This window comes from Sorex fumeus, unplaced genomic scaffold (genome assembly GCF_029834395.1).
Source record: "Sorex fumeus unplaced genomic scaffold, SorFum_2.1 ptg000044l, whole genome shotgun sequence".
NCBI classification, from domain to species: domain Eukaryota; kingdom Metazoa; phylum Chordata; class Mammalia; order Eulipotyphla; family Soricidae; genus Sorex; species Sorex fumeus.
Window position 1 is genome coordinate 13,676,715 of NW_026606101.1, and position 26,668 is coordinate 13,703,382.

Here is a 26,668-nt window from a genome sequence, read left to right on the forward strand (position 1 = left end):
CCCTATTACATTTTTACGCCATCCTTGTCCTGAAGGTGCTCCACATAAAGAACTGGGTCTCAACAAAACACTTTGGGGACTTTTTCTCCCACTTGCGGTTCAGACCAAAACTTAGAAACCAGGCAAGCCCATGATGCTACCCTGACTTACGAGGTTAGATTCTAAATAAGCACACGCTCACCAAACTAGGACAACCTGTTATCAGTTCCTACTGGAGTCAGGTTATGGAGAAAACCAATTCCAAAGGAATTGAAACAAAGAATTTCCCTTTGCTAAGGTCAATGCCACTTCCTCTTCTCTCCATCTTCCTTTGCATTCCCTCCCAGAACAAAATGATCTGTCGGAAGTCACACAGGAAGGGCAGGCTGTGACTCTGGGCTAAGAGACTTGAACGGTGGTTCTGGTCTTCTGACAGCCACAATGCGGGCAAACTGAACTTCCGGAAGAGAAGTCCTTCCCGGGTCTACTTCCTGGGTTCAATACCAGTAGGCAGCCTGGTCTGACCCACTCTGGGGCATAGCTTTCACCTTGCAAACCTACCTATGCACTCGGTGCTTCTTGCTAAGGAGCCTGCAACCCAGACGGGCTGAGCTCCTACAGAGCTGTCAGAAGGGAAAGCCCCTGGGCGGCGTTATGCACGAGGTCCTGCACGGACCAACACCACGATGATGTCTAGGTGACAGCACCAGAGGCAGAGACCAAGGCAGAAGCGAGGGTTCTCTGCTGACCCAGTGGCCTCCCACCAAAACGATGGTCGCGCGCCAGGGCAAAGCTGGGAAGGGGTGTTTCCAGGCGTCCTTCAGACCAGAGGCAAGAGATCTCAGTAGTGCTTGTTTAAAAAAAAAAAAAAAGTATAAAACCTTTGGGCATCACCCGGCCGGCGAATCCCTGGGAGTGGGGCTCGGGGAAACTGCATTTTAAATAGAAAAAGGACCTCCCCCTCCAAATCTAATGCATAGTAAAGTTTGATTTGGGGTAACACCTCCCCAAGAAGGGAGGCAGAGAGGAGACCAGAGACAGGGTTGGGGACGACGGCGCCGAGGTGATGAGAACATGCTACGGGTCCGCGACAGTCAGGCCAGACCCCAGCCCCCACCGCGTGCGGCCGGCGGCGGGGAGGGGCGGGGGCGGCGTCCCGGATGGGATCAGGCGGGGCTGAGGCTGGGGGGTGGTCAGCAGAGGGGTCGCAGGAGCCGACCGGCCGGACGGTGGGGAGGCGGGGGGTGACGGGCACAGGGTCTGGAAGTGATGCCGGAGGAGCGAGGGGGAGGACCAAGGCGGCTGAGAGGGGGGTTGGGGGGCTCTTCGGAAGGGGCAGGGCTGGGAAGGGGAAATTGGGGAACCGGGCTCGCCGGGGGCGGGGCCCGGAGCAGGACTAGGAACCGGCCAAGGCGGCGGCGGGGCTCGCGGTTCCGACCCGGAGCCTCCCTCCTAACTCCAGGCCCTGACAGGCCGGAGAGCGGCGCCGAGGCCGCGAGACGGGGCTCACGGGAGGGAAGTCTGGTCGGGGGCGTCCCGCAGGCCCGAGTCGCGGGCGTGGGGGAGGGCTCGGGCCAGGCCCGGGGCCCCCCCGCACGCCTGGGGACCCCCCGGAGGGCGCCCCGCTCGGGCTCCGGCTCCCGGAGTCTCCTTCACTCACCATCGCCGCCGCCATCTTGGATCCACGTGTCGCCGCGGTGACGTCAGCGGAAGTGGTCGGAGATGCCCGGAGTCGGCGATGCGGGCGGCGCGGCCCGCCGGGCGCGGGGAGGCTGGCCCTGCCGCTCGTCGGGCGCTGGACGCGGGCCGTCAGGTCGCGAGGACGTGGAGAGAGAGGACAGGGGTCGCCACGGGAACCATAGTGACTCCTGGCAGGGACTGCGCCTCCCCTACGCGTCCACTGCATTGTGGGGAATGCGGGGGTGTAAGCGGGCGTGTGCTCTGGGCGCCATTTTTACTACTGGCAGGAAGACCCGTTGCCAAGGTTACCCGGGACCCAGGTTTGGGGAGGCTGGGATCGGTACCAGGGCTCCCAGGACTGCCCTACTCGAGAATTTTCAGTCTTTGCATGGCCATCCGGTAGCCTCTCCGATGGCATGCGGATAGAAGCTTGACTTTTATTCAACCTCACTCTACCGCACTCTCATCTGTATAATGACATCAATGCCTTTGTCGTAGGCTTAAGATGAGGTTCCAATGAGCGAACATTCCAGTAGAATGCATTTAATAAATAACTTATATGCCTATAAGAGATTCCTCCTTTATACTCTTTTGTGCACATAGTAGGTGCCCAATAGACTTTTTTTTTTCTTTTTGGCTTTTTGGGTCACACCCAGCGATGCTCAAAGGTTACTCCTGGCGTTGCTCGGGAACCATATGAGATGCCAGGGATCGAACCTGGGTTGGCCACGTGCAAGGCACACAAGTCCTAGCCCCTGTACTATTGCTCTGCCCCCAATACACTCTTAAATGATTGAACCGTGTGGTAGGTAGTGGAAGGAGACATCTTTGAATGGGAACCTCACCATGTGCTAGTTAAGTGCACCTTCCTAAACCTCAGTTTCCAATCCCCCTGAAAGGAAACTCAAGGAATCTTGATATTAAAATTGGAAGAGTCTTGAAAAGTTCATTTGGTCCATGGCTTGATTCTCTATGGATACAGTACCAGGAATATATGCAACTAGTTCTAAAAGAAACAGTTTTTGAACAGTTTTATTATTCAGAATAATGCTGGATAATAACTAGCTCTTCCAGCATTGCCACCTGAGCACTAGCCATGTGATTGAAGGCATCTTGGATATAACAAACTATGCTGACCCATCAGCTGAATGCAGTCAGTTTCATAACCTCATCCAACAGCATGTGGCGCAGAAAAGTTGCTCAGGTGAGTCCAGTAGTGTCAGATTTTGCAGAAGGTTCTCATGCAGCAATGGACCATTAAAATACATACCTATTAATTCTTGTAACTCATACACTTAGCCTTATGATCAGCAGCACAGATAATATCCCCAAAAGAGAGGAAGCAAGATAGAGAAAGAAATGAGAAAAGTTCAATGACCGCCCCCCATTAGTCCTCTTTTAAGAATGGATCCTGGTTGGTATTACCACACTAACCTCCACTTATAGCTCATTGAGTGGAAATTACTCACGTGTGCCCATACTTCACTGCAAGAGGGAACACGACGTGTCACTGTCATTCTGGATAGTCACATGACTCTGAATGAAAAAAATTTCTATTGCTTTAAAAGAATGGGGGATGTGGATAGAGAAATAACTTCATATACTACCAACTTCTAAAAGGAAGGGCTGCAAAGAGAATGCAAAGTGATACAGCCTTCCATCAGAATACATGACAAAACTGAGAGCCCAGGTGGAAGAGGAAGGCAATTTTATTCTAAACCATAGGGAATAAATGAAACAAGTGCTTTCTCAATATTTAAGCTCAAGACCACAGCTAGATGTTAGATGGACACAGCTACCCAGATCTTAGAGGGGGCACCCCACCCTAGCCCTCCCTTGCCATCTTTCAGGGAGTAAGTGCACTCAGGTTTCCTATAGAATGGTTAGCATAAGACTTATTGTTGTTGGGGACAGAGCAATAATTTGCCTTGCATGTGCCTGACCCTCATTTGATCCCTGGAACTCCATATAGCCCCCAAGCTCACTCAGAGGGATCCTTAAGGATAGAGCCAGGACTAAGCCTTGAGCACAGCCCAGTGTGGCCCAAAAACATAAACAAAAAGAACAAAGGTTTATTGCTATGTTTTTCATTTTTAGAGCAGTTTTGGGTTTGTTGAAAGATGACTAGAAACGGAGCTGGAGCTATAGTACAGTGGGTAGGACATTTGCCTTGCATGTGGCCGACCCGGGTTTGATCCCCGGCATCCCATATGGTCCCCTGAGCACCGCCAGGAGTAATTCCTGAGTGCAGAGCCAGGAGTAACACCTGAGCACTGATGGGTGTGACCCCCCCCCAAAAAAAAGAAAAGAAAAATGACGGGAAAGTACAAAGTTCCCAGATACCTCTCCAGGCCCTTCCCTTTATTCTGCTATCATTTTTTTATCTTCATGGGTAAAATTGTACATATATGTTACAGTTGGTATTATTACTGACTTAAGCCCATGATTTACATTATGGTTCACTATATTATAAACCCAATTTACATATAGTTAGTTTTACAGGTTACAAAGATGTGATCCACCATTAGGAATGTCAGACAAAAGAGTTTCACTTCTCAGAAGTGCCCTATGTTCCATCTGTTCCTCCTTCCTTCCTTCTTGCCAACGCCCTGGCCAACACTGATAATTTTGAAGGGCAGGTGCATCTGTCTTCTTTGCTTCCTCCCTTCCACTGAGCTTCCTATGCAGGGTATCAGCCATCCCTCAGCAGCCTCACCTCCGTACCACAGGACCCTTGCAGATGTGGATGCCAGCTTCCCAACCACAGTGCCTGCCTGCTGGTGGTCGAAGTCCCCAGCCCTAGAACTGATCTGTACCAACCTGTTTGCATAGTGCCATGCCTTGGCTTTGCAGAAGAGGCAGGGTCCCCAATCATGAGAACTCACACCTAGCATTCCAGCAGAGCCAGCTCCCAGGTGGCAAAGAACCCCATGCAGTGCCCTGTGCAATGTCAGTGTCCTAATCCCTGGACCCTATAAAAATATTGCTATCCAAAGGAATGTCTCGGTATGATTGTGTGTCTCCAGAACGAAAGGGTAGACTGGGTTAGCCAGGTGGGTCCTTAGAAGTGAAAGGAGGCAAGAGGATCAGAGTCCGAGAAGGAAAGGTGACAGACGGTTTGGAGTAATGCATAGAAAGGACTTTGCCTCCAGGCCACACAGAAAGGATTCTTCCCAGAGTCTTGTCAAAGGGCCCTGCCAACCCACTGTGGACTTTGGACCTCTGAAACTGACAGCTGAAACATTTGTGTTACTTTGATGCTATAACATTTATTTATAAGCACCCAGTGCTGCTCAGGGGTTACTCCTGGCTCTGTGCATAGGAGTGACTCCTGGGTGCCTGGGATCAAACTAGGCACCATGTTGGAGGCATGCAAGGAAAGCACCTTAGCCCCAATATTATCTCTCCAGCCCCTAAATCTGTGTTGCTTTACCCCACCAAGTTTGCGGTGATTCCAGCAGCTATAGGAAAGTGATAATTTGGGGTCAGTGAGGAAGCTGCAAGCATGGGACCTCACTCATTAGACTACTGGTCTCTGGAAGACTCCGTCCCGCTTTCTGACTGGTGGTCCAGCAAATGGACAGAGAGTCCACAGTAAAGCCTTTGGCAATCATATCTTTTATTTTTTCCCCCATTTTCTTTAAAGTTTCCCATGCAAGGCATGAACTGAACCAGAATCCGTTCCGGCTGTCCCAGGCAATAGAAAAATCAACTCGGAGTCTTCTGAGGACCCCAGCTTGTGGATTGCAAGAGTCAAAGAGAGATTGTCCGCAGACTTGATTTCAGAGCCAAAAGGATTGCCCTGCGTAATGGCCCCACTGGGCCGGCAGGGGGCGCCGTGGCCGGGGTGCACCGGGGGCCCCAGGGCAGCTGGCTTGTTGGGCCGTGCAGGTGCTCGGGGCTCACGGCTGCTGTTGGTACTGGCTCTCGGTGGCCGTGTAGAAGTCTTCCAGCACGCTCTGGATGTACTCGAAGGTGGGCCGCTCCTCGGGGCGGTTCTTCCAGCAGCGCACCATGATGTTGTAGAGCTCCTCCGGGCAGTGCTCAGGGCGCGGCATCCGGTAGCCGCGCTCCAGGGACCGGATCACTTCGGGGTTGGACATTCCTGAGAAGGAGCCACGGAATCAGAAGGGGGTGGGGGGAGGGGGAACCTGAGCCCAGGGGTGCGGACCCTGCTGCCCCCTCCCTGCTCCTCAGTCCCTCGCCTCCTACTGAGGGCGCAGAACAGCCCCCCTCCACGCCCAGAGCCTGTTTATGAAAAGCCCCCCCCCCCCCCCGCCCCAATTCTCACCCACCTTCAATGTGAAAAGAGGATCTGGGGTCGGGGTGGAGGAGGGGAACACCCCAAGACAGTAGTGGAGGGAAGAGGAAACTGGCGGTAAAGCATGATGGAGAGGTAAAGAAAGGGAAAGAAAAGAGAGGCCAGAGTGTTAGTACACCCGGTGGGGGGCTCGCCTTGCTAATGGCCAACCCGGGTTCGCCCCCTATGGTCCCTGGAGCCCGCCAGGAGTGATCCCTGAGCGCAGAGCCAGGAGTAACCCCTGAGTATCTCTGGGTGTGGCCCCAAAACAGAGAGCAAATGAGGAAGAGGAGGAGGAGGCTGGGAATTTGCCCTAATGGGTCATGAGAAGCCATTAAGGCATTCGAGGAAAAGGGGCAAGATTAATACAGATTTTTTAGGAAACCCCTCGGGCTCCTGTGGTGACTGGCTCGGGGAGAGAGGGGACAGGCAGGAGGCCACTGGGAGGTGCCGTGGAGGAAAGATGCTGTGGGCTGGAGACGAGAGGACGGAGGTGGTTCTGGGGGGTCAGGGGTGCATTTATCAAATGGATAGAACCCTGTGTGTTGTAGCTGCCTGGTAAGGGGTGAGAAAAACGGAAGGGCTAAGGGCAGACCCCAGTATCATATGGAAGAAATAGGGTGAATGGCGAAGCCCTTCCTGAGTCGGGGCCGACAAGAGGCATTTGGGCTGAGGATCAAGAAATCAATGCAGCGTGTCCCCATTCTGGAATTCACCAGTATCTCCACCCCTCGCCCCCTCCTGCCATTTCCTGAATGAAGATCTTTGACTTAAAAGCCCCAGCAGATCCGAATGGACACAGGATGCAGGGAAGACACCAGGTGGGGCCGGCAGCAGCCCCAGGAGGGCGGCTTGCCCTGTCCTACCCGGGTAGGGGATGCGACCGTAGGTGACGATCTCCATCAGCAGGATGCCAAAGGACCAGACGTCAGACTTGATGGTGAAGGAGCCGAAGTTGATGGCTTCCGGAGCAGTCCACTTGATGGGGAACTTGGCCCCTGTGAGGTTAGACAGAGCCAGGTCAGGGAGAACAGGGACGGTGCCTGCAGGGGTGAGGGGTGGCGTCCTGGCAAAGCTGGCTGAGGTGGGGAGTCTGGCAGGGTGCTCCCTCTCTGGGCCACTCCTTCAGGCCAACGGCTACCCCACAGGCCTACAGCCCTGCAGGAGTGCGGTCCTGTAGGTCTATGGCCAAGGGGACTTTAGGGGACCTTGAGTCCAGGTCATAGTCCAGGCCGCTGCCCTCCCAGCAAGGGGGGAGGGAATCTTTATTTATTTATTAATTTATGTCTTTTGGGTCACACCTAGTGATGCACAGGGGTTACTCCTGACTCTGCACTCAGGAATTACCCCTGGTGGTGTTCAGGGGACCATATGGGATGCTGGGAATCGAACCCGGGTCAGCCTCGTGCAAGGCAAACGCCTTACCCGTTGGGCTATCGCTCCAGCCCCAAGAGGGAATAGCTTGACTCCTGTTCCCCCTGCTCCCAGGTTTCCAGCACTCTCTGGGGTTCCCCATCCTGCCTCCCTGCCTTCCACCTGGTCTGGGGCAACTAGTCAAGTGCTATTCCACAATTTCTCAGTTTCTCGCCTGCGTGGCTCACTGTGCTTGCAGATGCCCTTGAGGATGCGTGTCCAGGAGTGTGCTGAGACCCGCTGATGTCCCAGCACACAGTCACCTTTTCCCAATGTTCTGTGTGGTTTTTCTCCTCCTCCTTCCTTCCCGGGGAATGAAAACTTTGCTGTGTTCCCGCTTCTCTTCTCCGGGACAGCAATCAGCTCCTCCCTCTAGGGTGGGAGCTGAGAGTTCTCATCATAACTAATACATGAAAGAAAAGACACAGATCCTTCCTCGGCAGTGGCAAGGGGGTCTGTTTCTTCACATTGCTGTTGGGGCCGTGCTCAGTGGAGCTTATGGGGGTGAGAGAGCCACTGCTGGGGGCTGGGGGGCGGTGCTGCATGTCACACCAGGGATCAAACCCAGGGGCTGGCAGGGACCAGGGAGGTGGCTCTGTGACAAGGCACAGGGCTGGAGCGCTTGCTAGAGTTTCAGGTTCCGTCCCCGACACGACACTGCCGCTCATAGCCCCCGCCCACAGGCAGCGAACCCGGAGCTTCGGACATGCCTCACCTATGCCTTCCCATGGGAGCTGCACCCAGTAGGTCTGCGGGGTTTGGGTACATGTACACGCCCCTGAAATAACCACTCAATGGGGGAACATTTAGCCTCTCAGAAGACGCTGCTGCCCCCTCGCTAACCGCCCCCTTTCCAGGAACCTCTGCTCACCTCCATTGCTAGAAATGACTTTGGCTTTTCTTCAAGAGTTTTATGGGGCAGATTTAAAGACCAAGCAATTCATCCATCCCAAGCATGTAATTCCGGGAGGCTGAGCTGTGAATGTTAGCTGTGCAACACCCCCTGCCCACAATACCCCCTTAGCAATCCCTCCCCCATCTCCCCACCTTATTCCTAGGCAACCACTAATCTACTTTGTGTCCACGGCTTCCCTTGCTCTAGACATTTCATATAAATGCAGTTTTGCAAAATGTGTGATTTGCGTCTGGCTCTTTTCACTTAACATAATGGTTCCCGCTCTCCATATTCAGCAGGGATCCGCACGGCTTTTCTTGTTGGCTGAGTGGCTTCACGTGGTACAGCCAGACCACAATCTTGTTGACTTGTCGGCTGATGGACATTTTGGCTGTTCTGAATAATGCTGTTCTGAACATTCCTATGTGAGTTGGCCTGTTTCTCAATGGTATGTAAATGAAACCGTCCATCGTGTCACTATTTTTCTGGTCTCTTTCACTTTGATACCAAGCCTGTGAGATTGCATAGAGTTGGATTGCATAGAGCCTTGGTTTGTAAGTCCCCATTGCTGAATGCTATGAATAAATCACAATGCAAAAGGGCTATTCAAGCTTTATTTATGGATATTTGGACTCTGCTCAGCTTTGATCTATTACGCCTACAGCTCTTCAAGATGGATTTGTCAAGACTCAATATAAAATTGAGGGGGCTGGAGCGATAACACAGCAGGTGTTTCTTGCCTTGTATGTGGCCAGCCTGGGCTTCATCCTCCCTGGCACCATATACAGTCCTCAGAGTCCCAGCAGGAGTGATCCCTAAGCACTGAGCCAGGAGTAAGTCCTGAGCACCATGGGGTGTGGCCCTCAAACAAAACAAAATGAAGATTTAGTCAGAGTTACTCAGTGCAATTGCTCTGGCCAGGCGATATATCCTGGTAGGTGCCATTAACCTTGATGACATACTGTGCATATTGGGACAGAGATTTGCAGGTTTTCCTTTTTTCTTTCTCCCCTCCCCCCCCTTTGGTTCCAAGCCTGGCAATATATGTGGCCCAAAAAGTATTTCTAAAAATTTCAGGCATTTTCTTTTTTTCTTTTTTTTTGGGGGGGGGGGTCACACCTGGCGATACACAGGGGTCACTCCTGGCTCTGCACTCAGGAATTACCCCTGGTGGTGCTCAGGGGACCACATGGGATGCTGGGAATTGAACCCGGGTAGGCCGCGTGCAAGACAAACACCCGCTGTGCTATCACTCCAGCCCTCAGGCATTTTCTAAAAATTTCAGAACTCAAGCTGACTCGATACCCAAAGTTCCCTCTATTCTCCTGACTCTGCACTCAGGAATCACTCCTGGAAGTACTCAGGGGACCATATGAGATGCCAGGGATTGAACCTGGGTCAGCCACATGCAAGGCAAATGTCCTACTGCTGTACTATCACTCTGGCCCCTTGCACTTTCCAAAAATCTTGTTCTATTTTAATATTCTCTTTGGCTTTGGGACCACATTTGGTGGTGCTCAGGTTGTTCTAGGGTTGCTCCTGGAGGCTCTGGGGGACTATGTGGTGCCAGGGATGGAACCGTGGGCTCCTGCCCGTAAAGCACAACTCCAGCCCTTTAAATCACATCCCTGACCCCATAAGTTTGCGTTTCGTACCGGTCACTTTTCACAGGTATGGACTCTCAACACACAGAGAGGCATGCAGGTGCCTCAGCAGCCTTCCTTACCTTCCCGAGCCGTGTATTCATTGTCCTCGATGATCCGCGCAAGCCCGAAGTCAGCGATCTTGCACACCAGGGACGCAGAGACCAAGATGTTGGCGGCGCGCAGGTCTCGGTGAATGTAGTTTCTCCGCTCGATGAAGGCCATGCCCTCTGCAATCTTCACCCAAACGGACACGCCCTCAGCCTGTGACCTGGCCCAGGCCAAGACAGATCCCCCCTACCCCACCTGCAGACACTCGTGGGATGGGAGCTCATCAGACATGTCACAGTCCTGTGCAGACCTTCTGCTCGCTGCCTTCTGTGCTCATCCAACAGCCCGACCTCGTTCGCTGCCTCCCTCCAGGCTCGGCTCCCCGCCCCCCTCCTTGTCCCTTCCATTCAGCTCTCCGGAGCATCCACATTCATTCCTGCATTTTGATAGCAAAATGCATTTTGCTATCAAAATGCATTTTGATAGCAAAATCCCCGGCACTCCTGGCATTTCTTACTATGCAGATAGGGGGACCCTCAGGGCCCGAATCAGCTTGAGTTCTGAAATTTTTAGAAAATTGTTGAAGAAAAAGCAATGGTCGGGTCCAGAGAGACAGTAAAGTGGGTAAGGCACCTCTTGGGGGCCAGAGCAATAGTACAGTGGATACTACATTTGCCTTGTGTGTGACCCACCCTGGTTCAATCCCTGGCATCCCATATGGTCCTCAGAGCATTGCCAGAAGTAATTCCCGAGTACAGAGCCAGGAGTAACCTCTGAGCATTGCAAAAAGAACAAAAAACAATTAAAAAAGGGCACCTACCTTATACTTATACATGGCCAACCTGGGTTAGATCCCTTATGGGGCCCCCAAGCCCCACCAGGAGTGATCCCTGAGCACAGTGCCAGGAGTAACCCTTGAACATCGCTGGGTTGGCCTAAATACACCCCTCCTCAAAAAAAAAGGGCGGGAAAACCCAGAAAAATAAAAACAATGGCACGATTTTTCCAGGAACCTTCCTCCCCTAACACACTTTTCCACCCCCAGGACACCGTGAAGAACTTCCATTCCTAATCTTCTTTCTGGGTACAACCTAGACTCACTCTGATAAATTTCGCATGCCACCTTCTTTCTCAGGCTGCGTAGGGAATTTATTGACTTATTCATCCAACAGATATCCATTGTGTCCTGTGAATGCCAGACATGCTACTGGGACAGGCAGTGAACCAAGCCAAGCCCTCGAGGCAGAAATAAGTACTAAAGCAGATGAAAAAGCAATGTGTGTGTGTGTGTGTGTGTGTGTGTGTGTGTGTGTGTATTCCTCAGGGACAGCTGTTTAGAGCAGGTGACCTTTTAGCAAAGATCTCAGGAATGATGATAAATAAGGGTGTCCGAGAAGGTCATTCCCAGCAGAGAGAACCCCAGGAGTGAAGGCCTGCAGGCAGGAATGAATGTGGATGCTCCGGAGAGCTGAATGGAAGGGACAAGGAGGGGGGCGGGGAGCCGAGCCTGGAGGGAGGCAGCGAACGAGGTCGGGCTGTTGGATGAGCACAGAAGGCAGCGAGCAGAAGGTCTGCACAGGACTGTGACATGTCTGATGTCTGCCTTGTGTCAGTGTGGCTGCTCTTTGAACACCGGGCTGTGTGCAGAGCCCTTAGTCACAGTGGGGCAGAGGTTGGGAAGAGGGGGTCTCTAAAGCCCTGGTCTCCCACTTTGAAAGGTGGTATAAAAGTCTCTTATGGAACAGGAGAGATGGTAGAGCAGGTAAGACACTTGTCTTGCATGTATCTGACACGGGCTCGATCCCTGGCATCCCATTTGGTCCCCCAGGCACTGCCAGAAGTGATTCCTGAGTGCAGGGTCAGGAGTAAGCCATGAGAACAGCCAGGTATGGTCCAAAATCTCCCCCCAAATAAAAAAAAAGCCACCTAGGATGAGCACTTAGTCACCCCAAAGTAGCACTTTAGTTTGCAAACTGACCTTGGAGCCCCTTGAAGCAGGGTCACCCCATCTCTGATTCTCAGAAAACTGGTACTTAGTCTCGGTCACATGTGAAAATTATTATTGTTGTTGTTATTATTTTTAGGCTTCCAGGACCCACATGGCCATGCTTAGACTTACTCCTAGCTCTGTGTTCAGGAATCACTCTTGATGGCGGGACCAGCTACATGCACAGCAAGCACCTTATCTCCTTAGCCCAACACTCATTTTTCATTTCATTTCATCATCCTGTTGTTCGTCGATTGCCTCGAGCAGGCCCCAGTAACGTCTCTTTCATCCTAGCCCTGAGATTATATTCAAGGCTCTTTAGGAGAATGAGACCCATCATTGTTACTGGTATTTGGCATATTTGGTACGCCACGGGGAGTTTGCCAGACTCTGCCCTGTGGGCAGGCTACATTTGATAGCCTGCAAGTTTGTCCAAAGTAGGAATGAGATTATAAGATGTCTTAAAAAAGATGTCCAACACTGGAAATGGAAATTTTTTTGGTTTTTGTTTTGGGGCCACACCTGACAATGCTCAGGTCTGGCTCTGTATTCAAGAATCACTACTGGCAGTGCTTGGGGGACCATATGGGATGTCGGAGATGGAACCCAGTCAGCTGAGCGCCTTAACCAATATACTATCACTCCAGCCTTGCAACACTGGAAAATTCTAATGTTGGACTCACTGATATTCTAACATCAGTGCCCCAGGCTGCCTCTCATTCGTCAGAGCACCAGTATCTGGAGGACAGAAGCTGGGTGCACTCTGGGGAGATTATTAGGGAAAATGGGAGGTCTGACTATGCAGTTCAAGGCTGAGGGAATAGGTGATGCACTTTCACGAAGTGGCCAGCAGGGGACACCCCAAAGCCACAGGAACTGAGCTCCAAGCAACAGCCATCCAGAAAGCCTGACGATAGGTGAGTGAGATGCTGGGTATGGTCCTGGGGAGCAGGGGAGATTTATCAGGCATCCTGACACAGCTAACAGTGGCCCTTATGCAAACTGCAGACACTGTTCTTTATTCATTTATTATAAAATTACACTTACATAAATTACACTTACTTAAATTACAAAGGCTATTTACTTTGTGTGGGGGTTGGGCATTGGGGAAGAACTATCGCTCTCGGGCCTGCTTCACAGTTGAGAAAACCGAGGTTTAGAGTAATAAGTAGCTGGCCCAGGAGGAACCCTGGGCTGGAACTCAGGTAGTCCCGTTCATTACTCTACTGAACTTTGTTTTTGTCTGGGAGCCGTACTCGTAGCTCTGTGCTCAGGGATCACTCCTGGCAATACTCGGAGGACCATATGCCGAGGGTCGAACGCGGGGTTGGCCTTCTGTAAGGCAGATGCTGTAAGTGCTCTAGTATCTCTTCAGCCCCATTGGCCTGGCATCTACTCACCCTTCAGAGCACAGACAGAGGCACTTCCTGACAAACCTCCTCTAATTATTCTCCCCCAACAACAAAACCCAGGCTAAATGCTCCAGCGATGTGCTCCCCAGCACTGCTTTCCTCCCATTTTACCATAGCGGGGAGAGCCTGAGAGCTCAGAGAAAGGGGGGGGGGTGAGTCATCAAGCTGGGGGTCAGAGAGGGTGGGAAGGTGAGAGAGAAAGGGGGTGCAGGAAGAGAGCTGCTACGATGTGGGCACAGTATTCGGGGGATGTAGGGTTCTTTTACCCTGACTGAGACCGTTGGGGTGTCTGAGCTCGTGAGAGACCGGGGGTTCCCCTTTCTTCCCCTCTGCATTAACCCCTCAAAGGAACAGGTTCCCTTTGGCTCCTTTGCTCCAATCTCAAAACGGAGCTGTCCCCCGGCAGGTGCCTGGCTTCAGGGGCCCAAGTTTCTCCCCTGTGCGCGGCTGTTCTATGCCTCCAACCTCTCTTCCGTAACCATGGCCCCGGGATGCATGTCCGGGTGTCCCTCCCACACCAGGCTGGCGGGATAGGGGCTCCCTATATGCCCAGGCCGGTAGGCTTGCCAGCCTCCTGGGACTTTCCGTCTCTTTCTCTCTCTGAACCTCACCCACACGTGGCTGCTCCATGCCGGTTGGCTCCTGCAGGCGGGGCCCCACACCGAACGAGAGAGAGGAGGAGCCGCCATCTCGGACATCCCAGCCCCATTGGGCGCTCAGCACCCACACACGAGGCTTGGTTCCACCAGATGGAAGAGAAGAAACTCCCAGCCGACCCGAGCAACCCCCCAAACCAGGAGATATAGCCTGATCCCTGCCATGAGGGGTGGGAATGTAAGATATTGGGCAGGGACAGAGGCTAAGGTTGCACCCTAGCAGGTCGGGTCTGTAACCAGAAGGCACACACTGAGCATCTACTTTCGTGCCGAGCCCCCATAATCTGGGCTTTGGTTGTTGCCACTGGCACTGCAAGTGATCAATAAACATGGGATGGGGAAAAAATGGAGTTCTGGTGCCCCGAGTCCTCCCACTGCAGCTCCTCCCCCTTACCAAGTCCCCATAAGACTCTTACCTGGGCTGAGAAGTCAATGAGTTTGGGCAGAGGCTGCCTGCTGCCCTCATCGCTTTTCAGGAAATCCAGCAGGCTTCCTGGGGGGGGGGGGGGGGGAGAGGAAGGAGAAAATGGTATTACCCTCCCTGCTAATGTGCTGAAGTTTCTGTCTATGGAAACCCGGGTAGGAACAGTCATTACCCTCTCAGCTGACATGAAGGGTCTTCAGAGAAAGTGTCTAAGTTCAAACCTTTACTCCTTGGCGGATAACATTTGTTTGTATAGGGGTCACATTGGTAGTGCTCAGGGCTTACTCCTGGCTCTCTCTGTGCTCAGGGATCACTCCCAGCAGGGCTCAACGTGTGTCTCTCTGTGTGTGAGTGTATGTGTGTGTGTGTGTGTGTGTGTTGTTTTGTGTTTAGATGCACATGCTACAGTGCTCAGTGGCTACTCTGCACCGTATTTGGGTCACCATGAGGGGCTGGGGATTGAACCCTGGCCTCCTGCAACACGCGCTCAGCCCCTGGGGCCTGGTGCCTGACCCCAGAATTGGAAGTTTTTTCCAAATGAATTTAGGATTGCCAGACTGGTTCTTCCAGACAGCTTTCCGAGCCTGCACCAGGGGTGGGGCCTGGCTCTCCAGGGGCCGGCACAGTCACATCTTTAGAAACGCAAAAGCTCAGGTCACACTACATGAGGCGGCAGGAGAAGCTTCTGTCTGTGGAAACCCGGTTGGAACGCACATGATCGTGGCCTAACAACCTCAGAGGAACCCTGGGTCATGGCCAGGCGGGGAGGTGGGGGATGACCTGGCCTGGACAGAATGCTCAGCTGGTGTGGGAGAGGGTCACCCAGCCTCTAGAGCTCTGAGGGGCCCCTCCCGCTCACCCGCCGGGGTTATGGCTCCACTTCCCCTCCCGGGAGCCACAGGTGCTCCGTAAGTCCTTCACCCATTGGCCAGAAGGGTCAGGCACAGGAGGAGCTCGATGACGACCTTCACCAGTGCTCCTGGCCCGCCTGGGGCTGAGCCCAGGGGGTGGGGGTTGGGGGGAAGGCGCCCTTGGTGTGTGGGGGTCTGGCCACAGCCCGCCCGCCCGGACCTTTGGCCATGAACTCGGTGATGATGTAAATGGGCTCCTCAGTGACCACCGCATGCAGCTTCACCAGCTTGTCGTGCTGCAGTGTCTTCATCAGGTTGGCCTCCGCCAGGAAGGCCTCCACTGACATGCTGCCCGGCTTCATGGTCTTCACGGCCACCTTGGTGTGCTTGTTGTAGGTGGCTGCAGGAAGACAGGAGACAGGAAAGGGGGTCAGGGGGTCAGGTGCCATGCTGCTGCCCCTCCAGGCGGGCACAGTGTAGACCGGCCTCCCCAGAAGGGCCCGTCTCCTCCCTGAGAGGGGAGCGGAGAGGCGGGCCAGGGCGTCACTTCTAGCTGTGTGTCCTCAAGCCACTCTCTTAGCCTCTCTGAACTGTGGTTTCCACATGCAAGTAGAAAGGATCAGCTCTGCTGCTTTGTTGGGTTTTGGTTTTGATCCACATCTGGTTCAGTGTCTGGGGGTCACGCCTGGCTGTGCTTGGGGACCAAGAGGTGCTGGGGATCAAGCCTGGGCCGCCCATCTGCAGAGCAGACTGGCTCAGCCCGGGAAGACGTCTCTGCCTCCAAACCTGCTCTAACAGGGCTACTTCAGGGATCGGAGCGAAGGCAAGGAGCTCAGAGACAGAGCCCAGGCTGGCCTGACCCCCAGAACTGTGTGGTCCCCTAAGCACCACTTTAGTGACCCCTGAACACAGAGGCAGGAGTAGCCCCAGAGCACCACAGGGCACTCAGGTGGGGCGATAGTACAACAACAACAACAAGAACACAACCCCAAACTTCAAAGCATCAGAAGCACGCATGTGCCTGCACGCACGCACGCGCACACACACAAACCTACACACACACACACACACACACACCACCTTTACTTAAATGCTTTGATCTTAACCTTTTTGGGGTTTTGTTTGGTTGGTTGGTTTTGGGCCACGCCCAGCAGTGCTCAGGGGTTACTCCTGGCTCTGTGCTCAGGAATCACTCTTAACAGGGTTTGGAGGACCATTTGGGATGATGAGGATCGAACCCGGATCAGCTGTGTGCAAGGCAAATGTCCACGTGCTGTACTATTGCTCTGGTCCCACCATCTTAACACTTCCCTCAAAGTAAACGCCAGTCTCGTCATGGTCCCCCTAAAGCTTTCACCCCACTAAACACAGGGGCCAGAGAGTGATCTGGCCTCGCCATCCTTATCAGCCTGGCTCTTTACCGGACTCACTCCCCAGCCTTGTGCAAGCCCATCACCTACATGCCCCTCACCCGCAGCGCCCAGATATCCCCTCTCACCGCAGGGACTTTGCACCTGCTGTCCTTGTCTAACCCCCACTTATTTGCTGCCGGAAGCTCTCAACCAGATTTGTGTCCCTGTAGTCAGTCTAGAGCGGCATTTCCCACTGTGAGCAAGAGGTGCTTCAGGGGTGCTGGAATAATCCAGGCATGGGGTGGGAGTAGTCTCGGGTATAAGTGTGGGGAGTTTTCTGTTTCAAAAACATGGATTTTCAATCATGAACAGCTTTGTAAGGGCCTATCTCACAGTGATTCAGTAAAAAAGCTCAAAAAACAAAAAAAGAAGAGTGTGGATTTTGCAGAGGGGTGGGGGTGATTTTTTTTTCTGAAAAGGGGGGAGTAAGCCAAATGAGTTTGGCTCCAAAGACATATACTTTTGCTTGCCTGACTTCCTTCCTTCCTTCCTTCCTTTTTTTTTTCTAGTGAAGGAAGATAATTTTTTTTCTTTATTTATATTTGGTTTTGGGGTCACAGACAGTGGTGCTCAGTGATCATTCCTGGCTCTGCACTCAGGAATCACTCCTGGTGCTGCTTGGGAGACCATATGGGATACAGGGGGATTGAACCCAGGTCGGCCGCATACAAAGCAAGAGCCTTACTGCTGTGCTATCACCCCAGCAAGATAGTTTTTACTGAATGAAACTTACTTAAAAGATATGAGGCGGGGGGGGGGGGGGGGGGGGAGAAAGAAAGATGTGTTCAAGGAAAATCACAGGCTTGAAGAGCAAAGTCTGTTCCTTCCATTCTTCCTTGTCCCGGGGATTGAACTCAGGACCTCACACATGCAAGCAAGGGGTCTACCACTGAGCCACAGCCCAGCCCTTTTTGTTTGGTATTTGTTTCTTTCTTAATTCCAGACCTGTCTGACCTTCTTCTGCATATTTTCTCTGCAGAAAAATCAGTGCCTGGCACACAGCGAGCTCTGAATGCAGTGGAAATACATGAATTTAAGCTTATTTCATTGTTTTCCTTCACTGTTTACCTCTCAACTGTCTTCATTGCCATTTGGAACGTGACACAGAAACAGCACAGGCCCGGGGCCAGGCCTTGTGTCTGCCCCTCAACTCTGCAAAGCTGCCAACCCTTTCGGAGGACCAAAGGCAGGCGGCCCACGAAAGTGCCAAAGTGGCATGCTGATTACTTTGAATAGAAGTCAACTGGACAAAAACAGATTCAAGAATGATGGTTTGGGGCTGGTGCAATAGTACAGTGGGTAGGGCTGACCTGGGTTTGATCCCCGGAATCCCATATGGTCCCTTGAGCACCATGAGAAGTGATTCCTGAGTGCAGAGCCAGGAGTGACCCCTGAGCACCACCAGGTGTGGGTAGCCCCAAAACAAAAAAAAAAAAAACAAAAGGGATGATGGTTTACTTAATTATCTGTGACCTGAAAAAAAAACAGGAAATTAATCCTCTCTGGTGGGCTTGCAGGTAGGACAAGGGCTTGAAAGGTTTGCTTTTTCCCTTTTTGGGCCACACTCAACGATACCCAGGGGTTACTCCTGGCTCTCCACCAAGGAATTATCCCTGGTGGTGCTCAGGGCACCATCTGGGATGCCGGGGATCCAACCCTGGTCGGTCACATACAAGCCAAATAAATGCCCTACCTGCTGTGCTATATCACTCCAGCCCTCCAAAGTCTGCTTTTGAAGTTATGTGGTTAATCCTGCTGAATTCCCCTTCGTCTGCTGAATTGTGATTTATTTTTGTTTTTATTTATTTATTTATTTATTTTTGAACTCAGACAGTCTCTCACCCTGTTCGTTCCATTCTAGGCCATGGGTCCCGATGTGAAGTTCTTCAGCTGATCTTCTCGGTCCTATCTTGGCATTAAAATCACCCACAATGATCTTGTAGAAGGTGTGGTCTTCTTTATAGAACTTCTCTAGCTCCATGTAGAACTTCTCGATTTCTCTTTCATCATGAGATGTTGGTGCGTAGACAACTAAGATAGAAACTGCAGGCAGTGAGCCACATCTATTCAAATGTAAATGTCCGATTCGGGTTGTTAGGCATTCGAATGAATCAATGCTCTTGGCCAAGTTTGTGTTGACAAGGACACCGACGCCTCCAACACCTCTTTTATCGCATGTTCCAAGGAACAATTCTTCTCCAGTGTCGAAAACGGCATGGTGAGATTCGTGCCTTCTTGTCTCGGTCAGACCAATGATGTCGTACTTGATCATTCGCGCTTGTACCATCAGGTCCTTGATGGATGCATCTGATGCTAGCGTACGTGCATTGAAAGTACAGACGATCATTTTTGTCTTCCTTCGTTGTGGCAGCCTAGGTCGGCCTTGAGATTTTGTCGGCCTCTCCTTTCTCATCCTTCTCAGTGCTGCCATGTCGGTGAAGCCTTCAGGGTCAGGTGAATGAGACCAGTTGTAGTTACTGGTTTTGGCATATCGAATACACAACGGATAGCTTGCCAGGCTCTTCCGTGTGGGCGGAATACTCTCGTTAGCTTGCCAGTCTTTCCGAGAGGAATAGAGGCTTTTGGGGCGACCTCTAATCACCCTTGTAGGTGTTACCATATTTGAACCCTATCAAATACGGTACGACAATTCCAGAAGATGGGTATTTAGCCGCGCGGGTCCGGAAAGCATCCTGGAGTGTGGCGACGGCTGGGTAGTGGAAGTAGTGTCGAGACTATCTGAGTTCATCATGTCGACCAAGACCATTCATGGTAACTCACAGTTCCAGAAGGCAGAATCTAAACGATGGACATGGGAGTCTCCCGGTGGACGATTCCACAACGAAATAGACCACATCATATTCAATCGATGGTTTTGCCTGACTGATGTCGCTGTTGTCCCAAAATTTCGAACGGGATCGGACCACCGTCTCCTTCGTGCAAAATTCTACTTCACAGAGCGGGGAGAAAGGGCTGCAAAGTTCAAAAAGAGAACTCCCAGAATGACCACCAACTGGGAACTCTTTGGTACTATTGCGGCAACATGGGAAGATGCCATTGTTGACAACATTGACGAGGAATACAATCGACTGGTTCAGCACCTCCATGAATGTGCAAGGAACGCCAAGAGAGATAGCCACAAAAAATCGCCTATCTTCGAAAACTCTTGAGCTAATTCGCCAGCGTGGTTTGGCGCATGCCTCAGGCAACCGCAAGCTAACGTCCGAGCTCGCAAAGCAGTGCAGAGATGCGATCAAGGAAGACCTCAAAGAGAGAAGAGCAGAAGTACTGGTAGATGCGGCAGAAGCCGGGAAAAGTATTCGTAATGCCCGCCTGTCCTTCGCCAACTACAAGACCAAGATGACTGCCCTCCGACGTCCTGATGGATCCATCACATCCTCCAGAACGGCAATGGAGAAGATTATCCATGACTTCTACTCAAATCTCTTCGATAGCCATGTCCACTTGCCGACATACCAAATTCCACAGGATGGATATGTCGTTCCCAACGTTCTCCCTTCCGAAATCCGACATGCCATTTCATCTGTAAAGAAACAAACAGCACCCGGCCCAGACAAGGTCAGACCTGAACACCTGAAGAACCTGCCGTCAGTACTCATCAATACACTGGCTCGGCTCTTCACTCGCTACCTGTCTGAATGCAAGGTTCCGTCCCAATGGAAAACCAGCAGGACCGTACTACTGTTCAAGAAGGGAGACATCCATGACATTGGCAACTATCGCCCGATCTGCCTATTGTCTGTCATCTACAAGTTGTTCACTCGAGTCATCCTAAATAGGATTGGCAGAACACTAGATGAAGGACAACCATGCGAGCAAGCCGGGTTCCGCAAAGGATTCAGCACCATCGACCATATCCACATGATAACCAAGCTCATTGAGGTTTCTCGGGAGTTCAAGATGCCACTCTGTTTAACGTTCATTGATTTAAAGAAGGCCTTTGATTCTGTTGAGACGGAAGCGGTCATTGAAGCCCTAGCCAATCAGGGCATTCAAGCCCAATACATCAGGATCCTCCGTGAGCTGTATTGCGGATTCACTACCAGGATCTCACCATTCTACAAAGAAGTGATCGTTGATGTCAAGAGAGGGGTGCGGCAGGGTGATAGCATTTCACCGAAACTCTTCAGTGCCACCTTCGAGAACATCATGAGACGACTGGAATGGGAAGGAATGGGAGTGAAGATAGATGGTCGGCAACTACATCACCTCCGCTTTGCTGATGACATTGTTTTAATAACACCAAACATCAGCCAAGCGGCACAAATGCTGGCCGACTTTGACCGTGAGTGTGGAAAGGTAGGACTACAGCTGAATCTTACGAAGACAATGTTTATGAGAAACAACCTCGTTCCTGACGCCCCATTCGCTCTCAATGGAACGACCATCTCCGAATGCAACAGCTATGTGTACCTAGGTCGAGAGGTCAACATGACAAATGACCTGGCACCCGAGCTGCGCAGGAGGAAGAGAGTGGCTTGGAACGCCTTCAAGAACGTCGAAGAAATAGCTAAGAGGACGAAGAACCTCCGGCTCCGGGCACATCTCTTTGATTCCACTGTTCTTCCTGCATTAATATATGCCTCAGAGACCTGGGCCCTATGCAAACAGGATGAGAATGCTATTCAGGTCTCTCAAAGAAGAATAGAAAGAGCTATGCTTGGAATATCACGTTTCACTCAAATGAGAGAAAGAATCCGGAGTTCTGACATCCGTCGACGATCAAGAATCAGGGACGCTGTCTCATTTGCCAAGGTGTCGAAAATCAGATGGGCTGGTCACGTAATGAGATTTAAAGACGACAGCTGGACTAGAGCTGTTACCAACTGGATTCCACGGGATGTCAAAAGACCGCGTGGCCGCCCACCTACCAGATGGTCAGACTTCTTCGTCAAGATCATGAACGATCGGTTTGAGGCCCTTCATGTTCCCAGAGCGAACAGATGCCATTGGGCTACACTAGCACGCGACAGGGACAAATGGAGACGTTACTGGCGCCCGCTCGAGCAAATCGACGACTAACGGGAAGTTAAGTGATTAAGTGATTATTTATTTTTACAGGGGCCATGCCTAGCAATGTGGGTCTGACCTCTGAGTCTTAGGTCCAGGGTTGTGGTCATTTGGGGCTGGAAATTGTATTCAGGGTCTCAAACACGTTTGGCACCTGCTTTACCAGCTTGGTTATCACACAAACTTCCTCCTTCTAATTTGCAAAACTCTGCTGGGTTTCTGCTTCCCAACAGAATCACCACCTACCCCTTCGAAAAACTGTATCACGTCACCGGAGCAAACAGATCAAAGGTCTCATTACTCCATGCCATCAGTTTCCTTTTCTCTTATTCATCTGTCTTGTTGGGCTGGAGCGATAGCACAACGGTAGGGCGTTTGCTTTGCGCGTGGCAGACCCGACTGACCCGGGTTCGATTCCTCCGACCCTCTCAGAGAGCCCGGCAAGCTACTGAGAGTATCTCACCCGCACAGCAAAGCCTGGCAAGCCCCCTGTGATGTATTCGATATGCCAAACACAGTAGCAACAAGTCTCACAATGGAGACGTTACTGGGCCCGCTAGAGCAAATCGATGAACAGTGGGAGGACAGTGATAATGAATCTGTCCTGCATCTGTTGAATTATTTTCCAGACACATGGAAGGGCAGAGTGGAAAGGGTAAAGGGAGGCTAGCTTCCACCTGTGAGAGTTTGTTTGTTTTGCTTTTTGGGTCACACCCCGCAATGTGCAGGGTTTACTCCTGGCTCTGCATTCAGGAATTCATCCTGGTGGTGCTCAGGGGACCAGATGGGATGCTGGGAATAGAACTCGGGTCAAGACAGCCCAGCGGTCACGGCACTTGCCCTGCACAGGGTGGATCGAGGCACCGCATATGACCCCAAGCACCACCAGGAGTGATACCCGAATAGTACAGCCAGCAGTAAGCCTGAGTATTGCTAGGTGTGGCTCAAAGCCTCTAAAATAAAATAAACAAGTTTAAAAGGAACTTCTGAGTGTAGGAAAAACAAAACCTAAAAACCCTAGGCTTGTCCCTTGGACTATGGGACAAACCCACCTTCTCCTTACATTCTTCTGGTTCTAAATGGGTCAAAACCCCAGAAAGCCAAGAATACTTTGTACTACCATTTCTCCCGGTAGAATTTTCATGTCTAGGCTGCTCTTTGAGACGGTATTTATAATATCTACTTAAGCTCTTAAAAAAAAAAGACCCTTAATATCTTGGGAAAAAAAAAAGAAAAAGAAAATATTTTCCTTCTGATAAGAAGTTTGGCTCCTGGGCGGGACAGCACGGAGCGGCACTGAAAGTGCACGGAGCTCGGAGCTCGCCCTGACTTCCCATCACCTTCCTCCTCATCACGGCCCTACATACACACTAGGGATGATGTCTCTGCCGGTTGCCTTACAAAGGCTAGGGTCTCGGTCTGCTCCCTGACCGCGCATGCTCAGGCTCTCCTTCATGAATACGCACGAATCCCTCATGAATATGTATGATCTCTGGAAAAACCTTTTAGCATATGAATAAAGCAGCAACATTCCTTCTCTCCTCCTGGCATAGAAAGCAAACCTCTCAGCAAACTGAGAGGTTTCTGGGGCTTGGTTCCCTCTCTCTGAACCACGTTCTCGAGCCCATTCTGGGGAACACCCTCTCTGACTTAAGTTGTTTCTTTGTCAATAAAGCCCCTCTTTTCTACTCAGTTGTGCTTTTTTTTTTTTGGGGGGGGGGGCACACCTGGCGATGCTCAGGGCTTACTCCTGGATCTGCACTCAGGAATCACTCCAGCCAGTGCTCAGGGGACCATATGGGATGCCGGGAAGCGAACCCAGTTTGGCTGCGTTCAAGGCCCTCCCAGCTGTACTATCTCTCCAGTCAGGTCAGTTGTTCTTTTGGTGCTTTTCTGGACGATACCCCCCCCCCCCCACACACACACACACACACTGTTGTCAAATAGGGGAGGCAGGTGGCTCTTTGGCTGAACAGCTGGTTCAGGAGTTGTCAAAGCTGAGCACACCTGGGACTCCCTATCCACACTTTCATCCTGCAGTGAGGCCTCTGGCCCCCTCAGCCCCCAGGCTGGTGGCAGCTTCCTTCCTCAAGTCTGCTTCCCTGAAGAAAGTTCTGGAGCTAGCAGACCTCGCCCTGAAGGCAAATCAGCCTTTGCATTAACAGGAAGATTTGGTTTGCTATCAGAGGGATGTCCCCTCTCTGGTTCTTAGTCAAATGTCCTTCTGCCCTGGTGGCATTCCCGTATGCCTGGGATCTGCCCAGAAGCACTGGCCGCCAGGCCACTCCCGTCCGTGGGGCTCTTACCCATCCAGACTTCCCCAAACTGCCCAGCTCCGAGCTTCTTCTCCATCTTGAGGGATTCCCGGGGGATCTCCCAGGCGTCTTTCTCCCATGGTTTCTGGGGCTTGGGGGACACGCAGGGTACCGTCAGCTTCTGGCACAGCCCGTCGCTGCCCTCTGCAACAAAGGCCCTGGTCAGTTGGGGTGGAGGGTGGGGGATGGGGAAAGGTGCCCCCCTCTGAGGTCCTGCTCCACAGGGCAAAGGTTTCAGGAGAATCTCAAAGCCTTAGTGTGCCTGGGAGGGTCCGGGTAAGGCCGCAGTGCATCCTGGTATAGGATTCTGTGAGCCAGGACCCCCTTCCCTGCTCCCCCCCGCTGGCCCCGCAGACCAGCCCTGGTCAGGACTCACTCTTGTAGTGGGCCACCAGCTCCTGCAGGGTGTTGAAGGTGCTCCTCGGAGAGATGTAGAAGCCCCCATTGTCCAGCGTCCGGATCTTGTAATGTTTCACTGCATCCCTGTGCTGGGGGTCATAGTCTCGGACGGACAAAGAGTAGCTCCCTGAGTGGTCAGAGATAAATCAGGCATTCAGGAGTGTGACCTTAGAGTTCTGTCGTCTGTCTCGGCACTCTGAGGGCCCTGGGAGGTCCCCAGTGGCCCAACTGGCAGCTGGACCCAGTGAGCAGTGGCCTGGCTGCTTTTGTGCCGCTTTCCTCATTTGTAAGATGCAAACAGTCATTATGACCGGAAGGGAGTGGAGGGTGGAGCCCCCCGGAACTAATTTATATGACTGATCATAGGTATCCAATCAAAGTAGCCAGTGGATGGCTGGGCTGAGAGATAGCACCTGGTAAAAGGGAGCCCCACCCAGGCAAGTGCTCTTCTGCCCAGACAGACAGAACAGCAGGGATCTCATCCACGTGCACGTGCCATGGCAGGAGACTAGAAAAGATGAGAGGCCAGGGGACCACTGGGGTACAGTTCTATAGAGGCCCAGTGATAAGATTTTAGACTAGGAAAGTGTACAATGGATAGAGAATGGCATAGGAATAAGACCAGGCCATGTACCCTGGACGTGAGATATGGTGACGCGCAGCATTTAGGACTTCGTACACTGGACGATGGTGAGGAACCTGGACTCCCCCTACTTAAACTATACAGTAAACTACTTTTTGGGGGGCCACATCTGGCAATGCTCAGCGGTTGCTTCTGACTTTGTGCTTAGGAATTACTCCTGGCAGTACATGGGGCACCATATGGGATGCCAGGGATCAAACCCGATTGGCCACAAGGAGACAAGTGCCCTACCCACTGGACTATCTCTCCAGCCCGACACTTAACTTCTTAAGATTCTGAGGTTTGTTTTTCTTTGGGGGGGCACATCCAGTGGTGTGGCTTACTCCTGACTCCAGGCTGAGGGATCACTCTTAGCGGGGGCTCAGGGTACCATACCACACCTGATACTGGGACAGAAACCAGGTCAGCCATGTGCAGCCATATGATAAAATGCTCTACATCACTAATCATCAGGGAGATGCAAGTTAAAACGACAATGAGATATTATCTCACACCACAGAGACTGGCACACATCAAAAAGAACAAGAACAACCAGTGCTGGCACCGATGCGGGGAAAGAGGGACCCTTATTCACTGTTAGTGGGAATGCCAACTGAGCCAAAAACAATGTGCACATTCCTCAAAAAACTAGAAATGGAGCTTCCATATGACCCAGCTATATCACTTCTGGGAATATACTCCGGGGGCCCAAAAATGCACAGTAGAAATGACATCTTCCCTTTGATGTTCATTGCAGAACCTCCCACAATAGCCATAATCTGGAAACAATTTGAGTGCCTGAGAACAGGCGACTGGATAAAGAAACTAGGGTACATCCACACAATGGAATACTACACACAACCACTGGGATAAATAAAGTCATGAAATTCCCTTATAAATGGATGGAGAGTATCATGCTGAGTAAAATGAGTCGAAAGGAGAGAGACAGACATAGAATGATTGGACTCATCTGTAGGATATAAAAAAATGTAATAGGAGACTAATAGAAACAAAGTTTCTATTGGACAGAAGAAACAAACGGACAGTAGAAACAAAGGACTGGTCCACAGCTGGAAGCTTGCCAAAAGGGGAGGGGCAGGGAGGGGACAGTTAGGATAGAGAAGGGACCACCACGACAATGATAATTGAAAACAATTACTCTGGACAAGAACTGAGTGTGAGAGTAGGTAAAGGGATAATAATAATAATAATAATAATAATAATAATAATAAAGGCCCTCCCGTTGATCATCAATTTGCTCGAGCGGGCCCAGTAACGTCTCCATTGGAGACTTTGTTGTTACTGTGTCTGGCATATCGAATACGTCACGGGGAGCTTGCCAGGCTCTGCCGTGCGGGCGAGATACTCTCGGTAGCTTGCCGGGCTCTCCTAGAGGGACAGAGGAATCGAACTCGGGTCGGCCATGTTGGCTGCGTGCAAGGCAAACGCCCTACCGCTGTGCTATCACTCCAGGTAAAGGGATATACATGACAACCTGTCAGTACCTGTATTGCAAATCATAATGCCCATAAGGAAAGAGAGTGGGACCGAGAGAGAGAGAGAGAGAAAGAAGAAAAGTACCTGCCATAGAGGCAGGT

The 26,668-nt window shown here is 51.7% G+C and overlaps 2 protein-coding genes across 2 annotated transcripts in view; both read right to left on the bottom strand.

Annotated features, from left to right (window-relative positions):
• The window catches only part of TM9SF4 (transmembrane 9 superfamily member 4), a 54,518-nt gene extending 52,833 nt beyond the window's left edge, over positions 1–1,685 (bottom strand). Inside the window, exon 1 of the mRNA XM_056121323.1 lies at positions 1,640–1,685. Coding sequence (XP_055977298.1) covers positions 1,640–1,654 — 15 coding nt within the window. The 5' untranslated portion in view covers positions 1,655–1,685. The remainder of the gene's footprint in view (positions 1–1,639) is intronic.
• A 3,876-nt stretch (positions 1,686–5,561) lies between these two features.
• The window catches only part of HCK (HCK proto-oncogene, Src family tyrosine kinase), a 49,312-nt gene continuing 28,205 nt past the window's right edge, over positions 5,562–26,668 (bottom strand). The window contains exons 7-13 of the mRNA XM_056121680.1: positions 24,426–24,575; positions 24,041–24,193; positions 15,512–15,691; positions 14,433–14,509; positions 9,994–10,147; positions 6,826–6,957; positions 5,562–5,764 (exon numbers count right to left, since the gene is read on the bottom strand). Coding sequence (XP_055977655.1) covers positions 5,562–5,764; positions 6,826–6,957; positions 9,994–10,147; positions 14,433–14,509; positions 15,512–15,691; positions 24,041–24,193; positions 24,426–24,575 — 1,049 coding nt within the window. The remainder of the gene's footprint in view (positions 5,765–6,825; positions 6,958–9,993; positions 10,148–14,432; positions 14,510–15,511; positions 15,692–24,040; positions 24,194–24,425; positions 24,576–26,668) is intronic.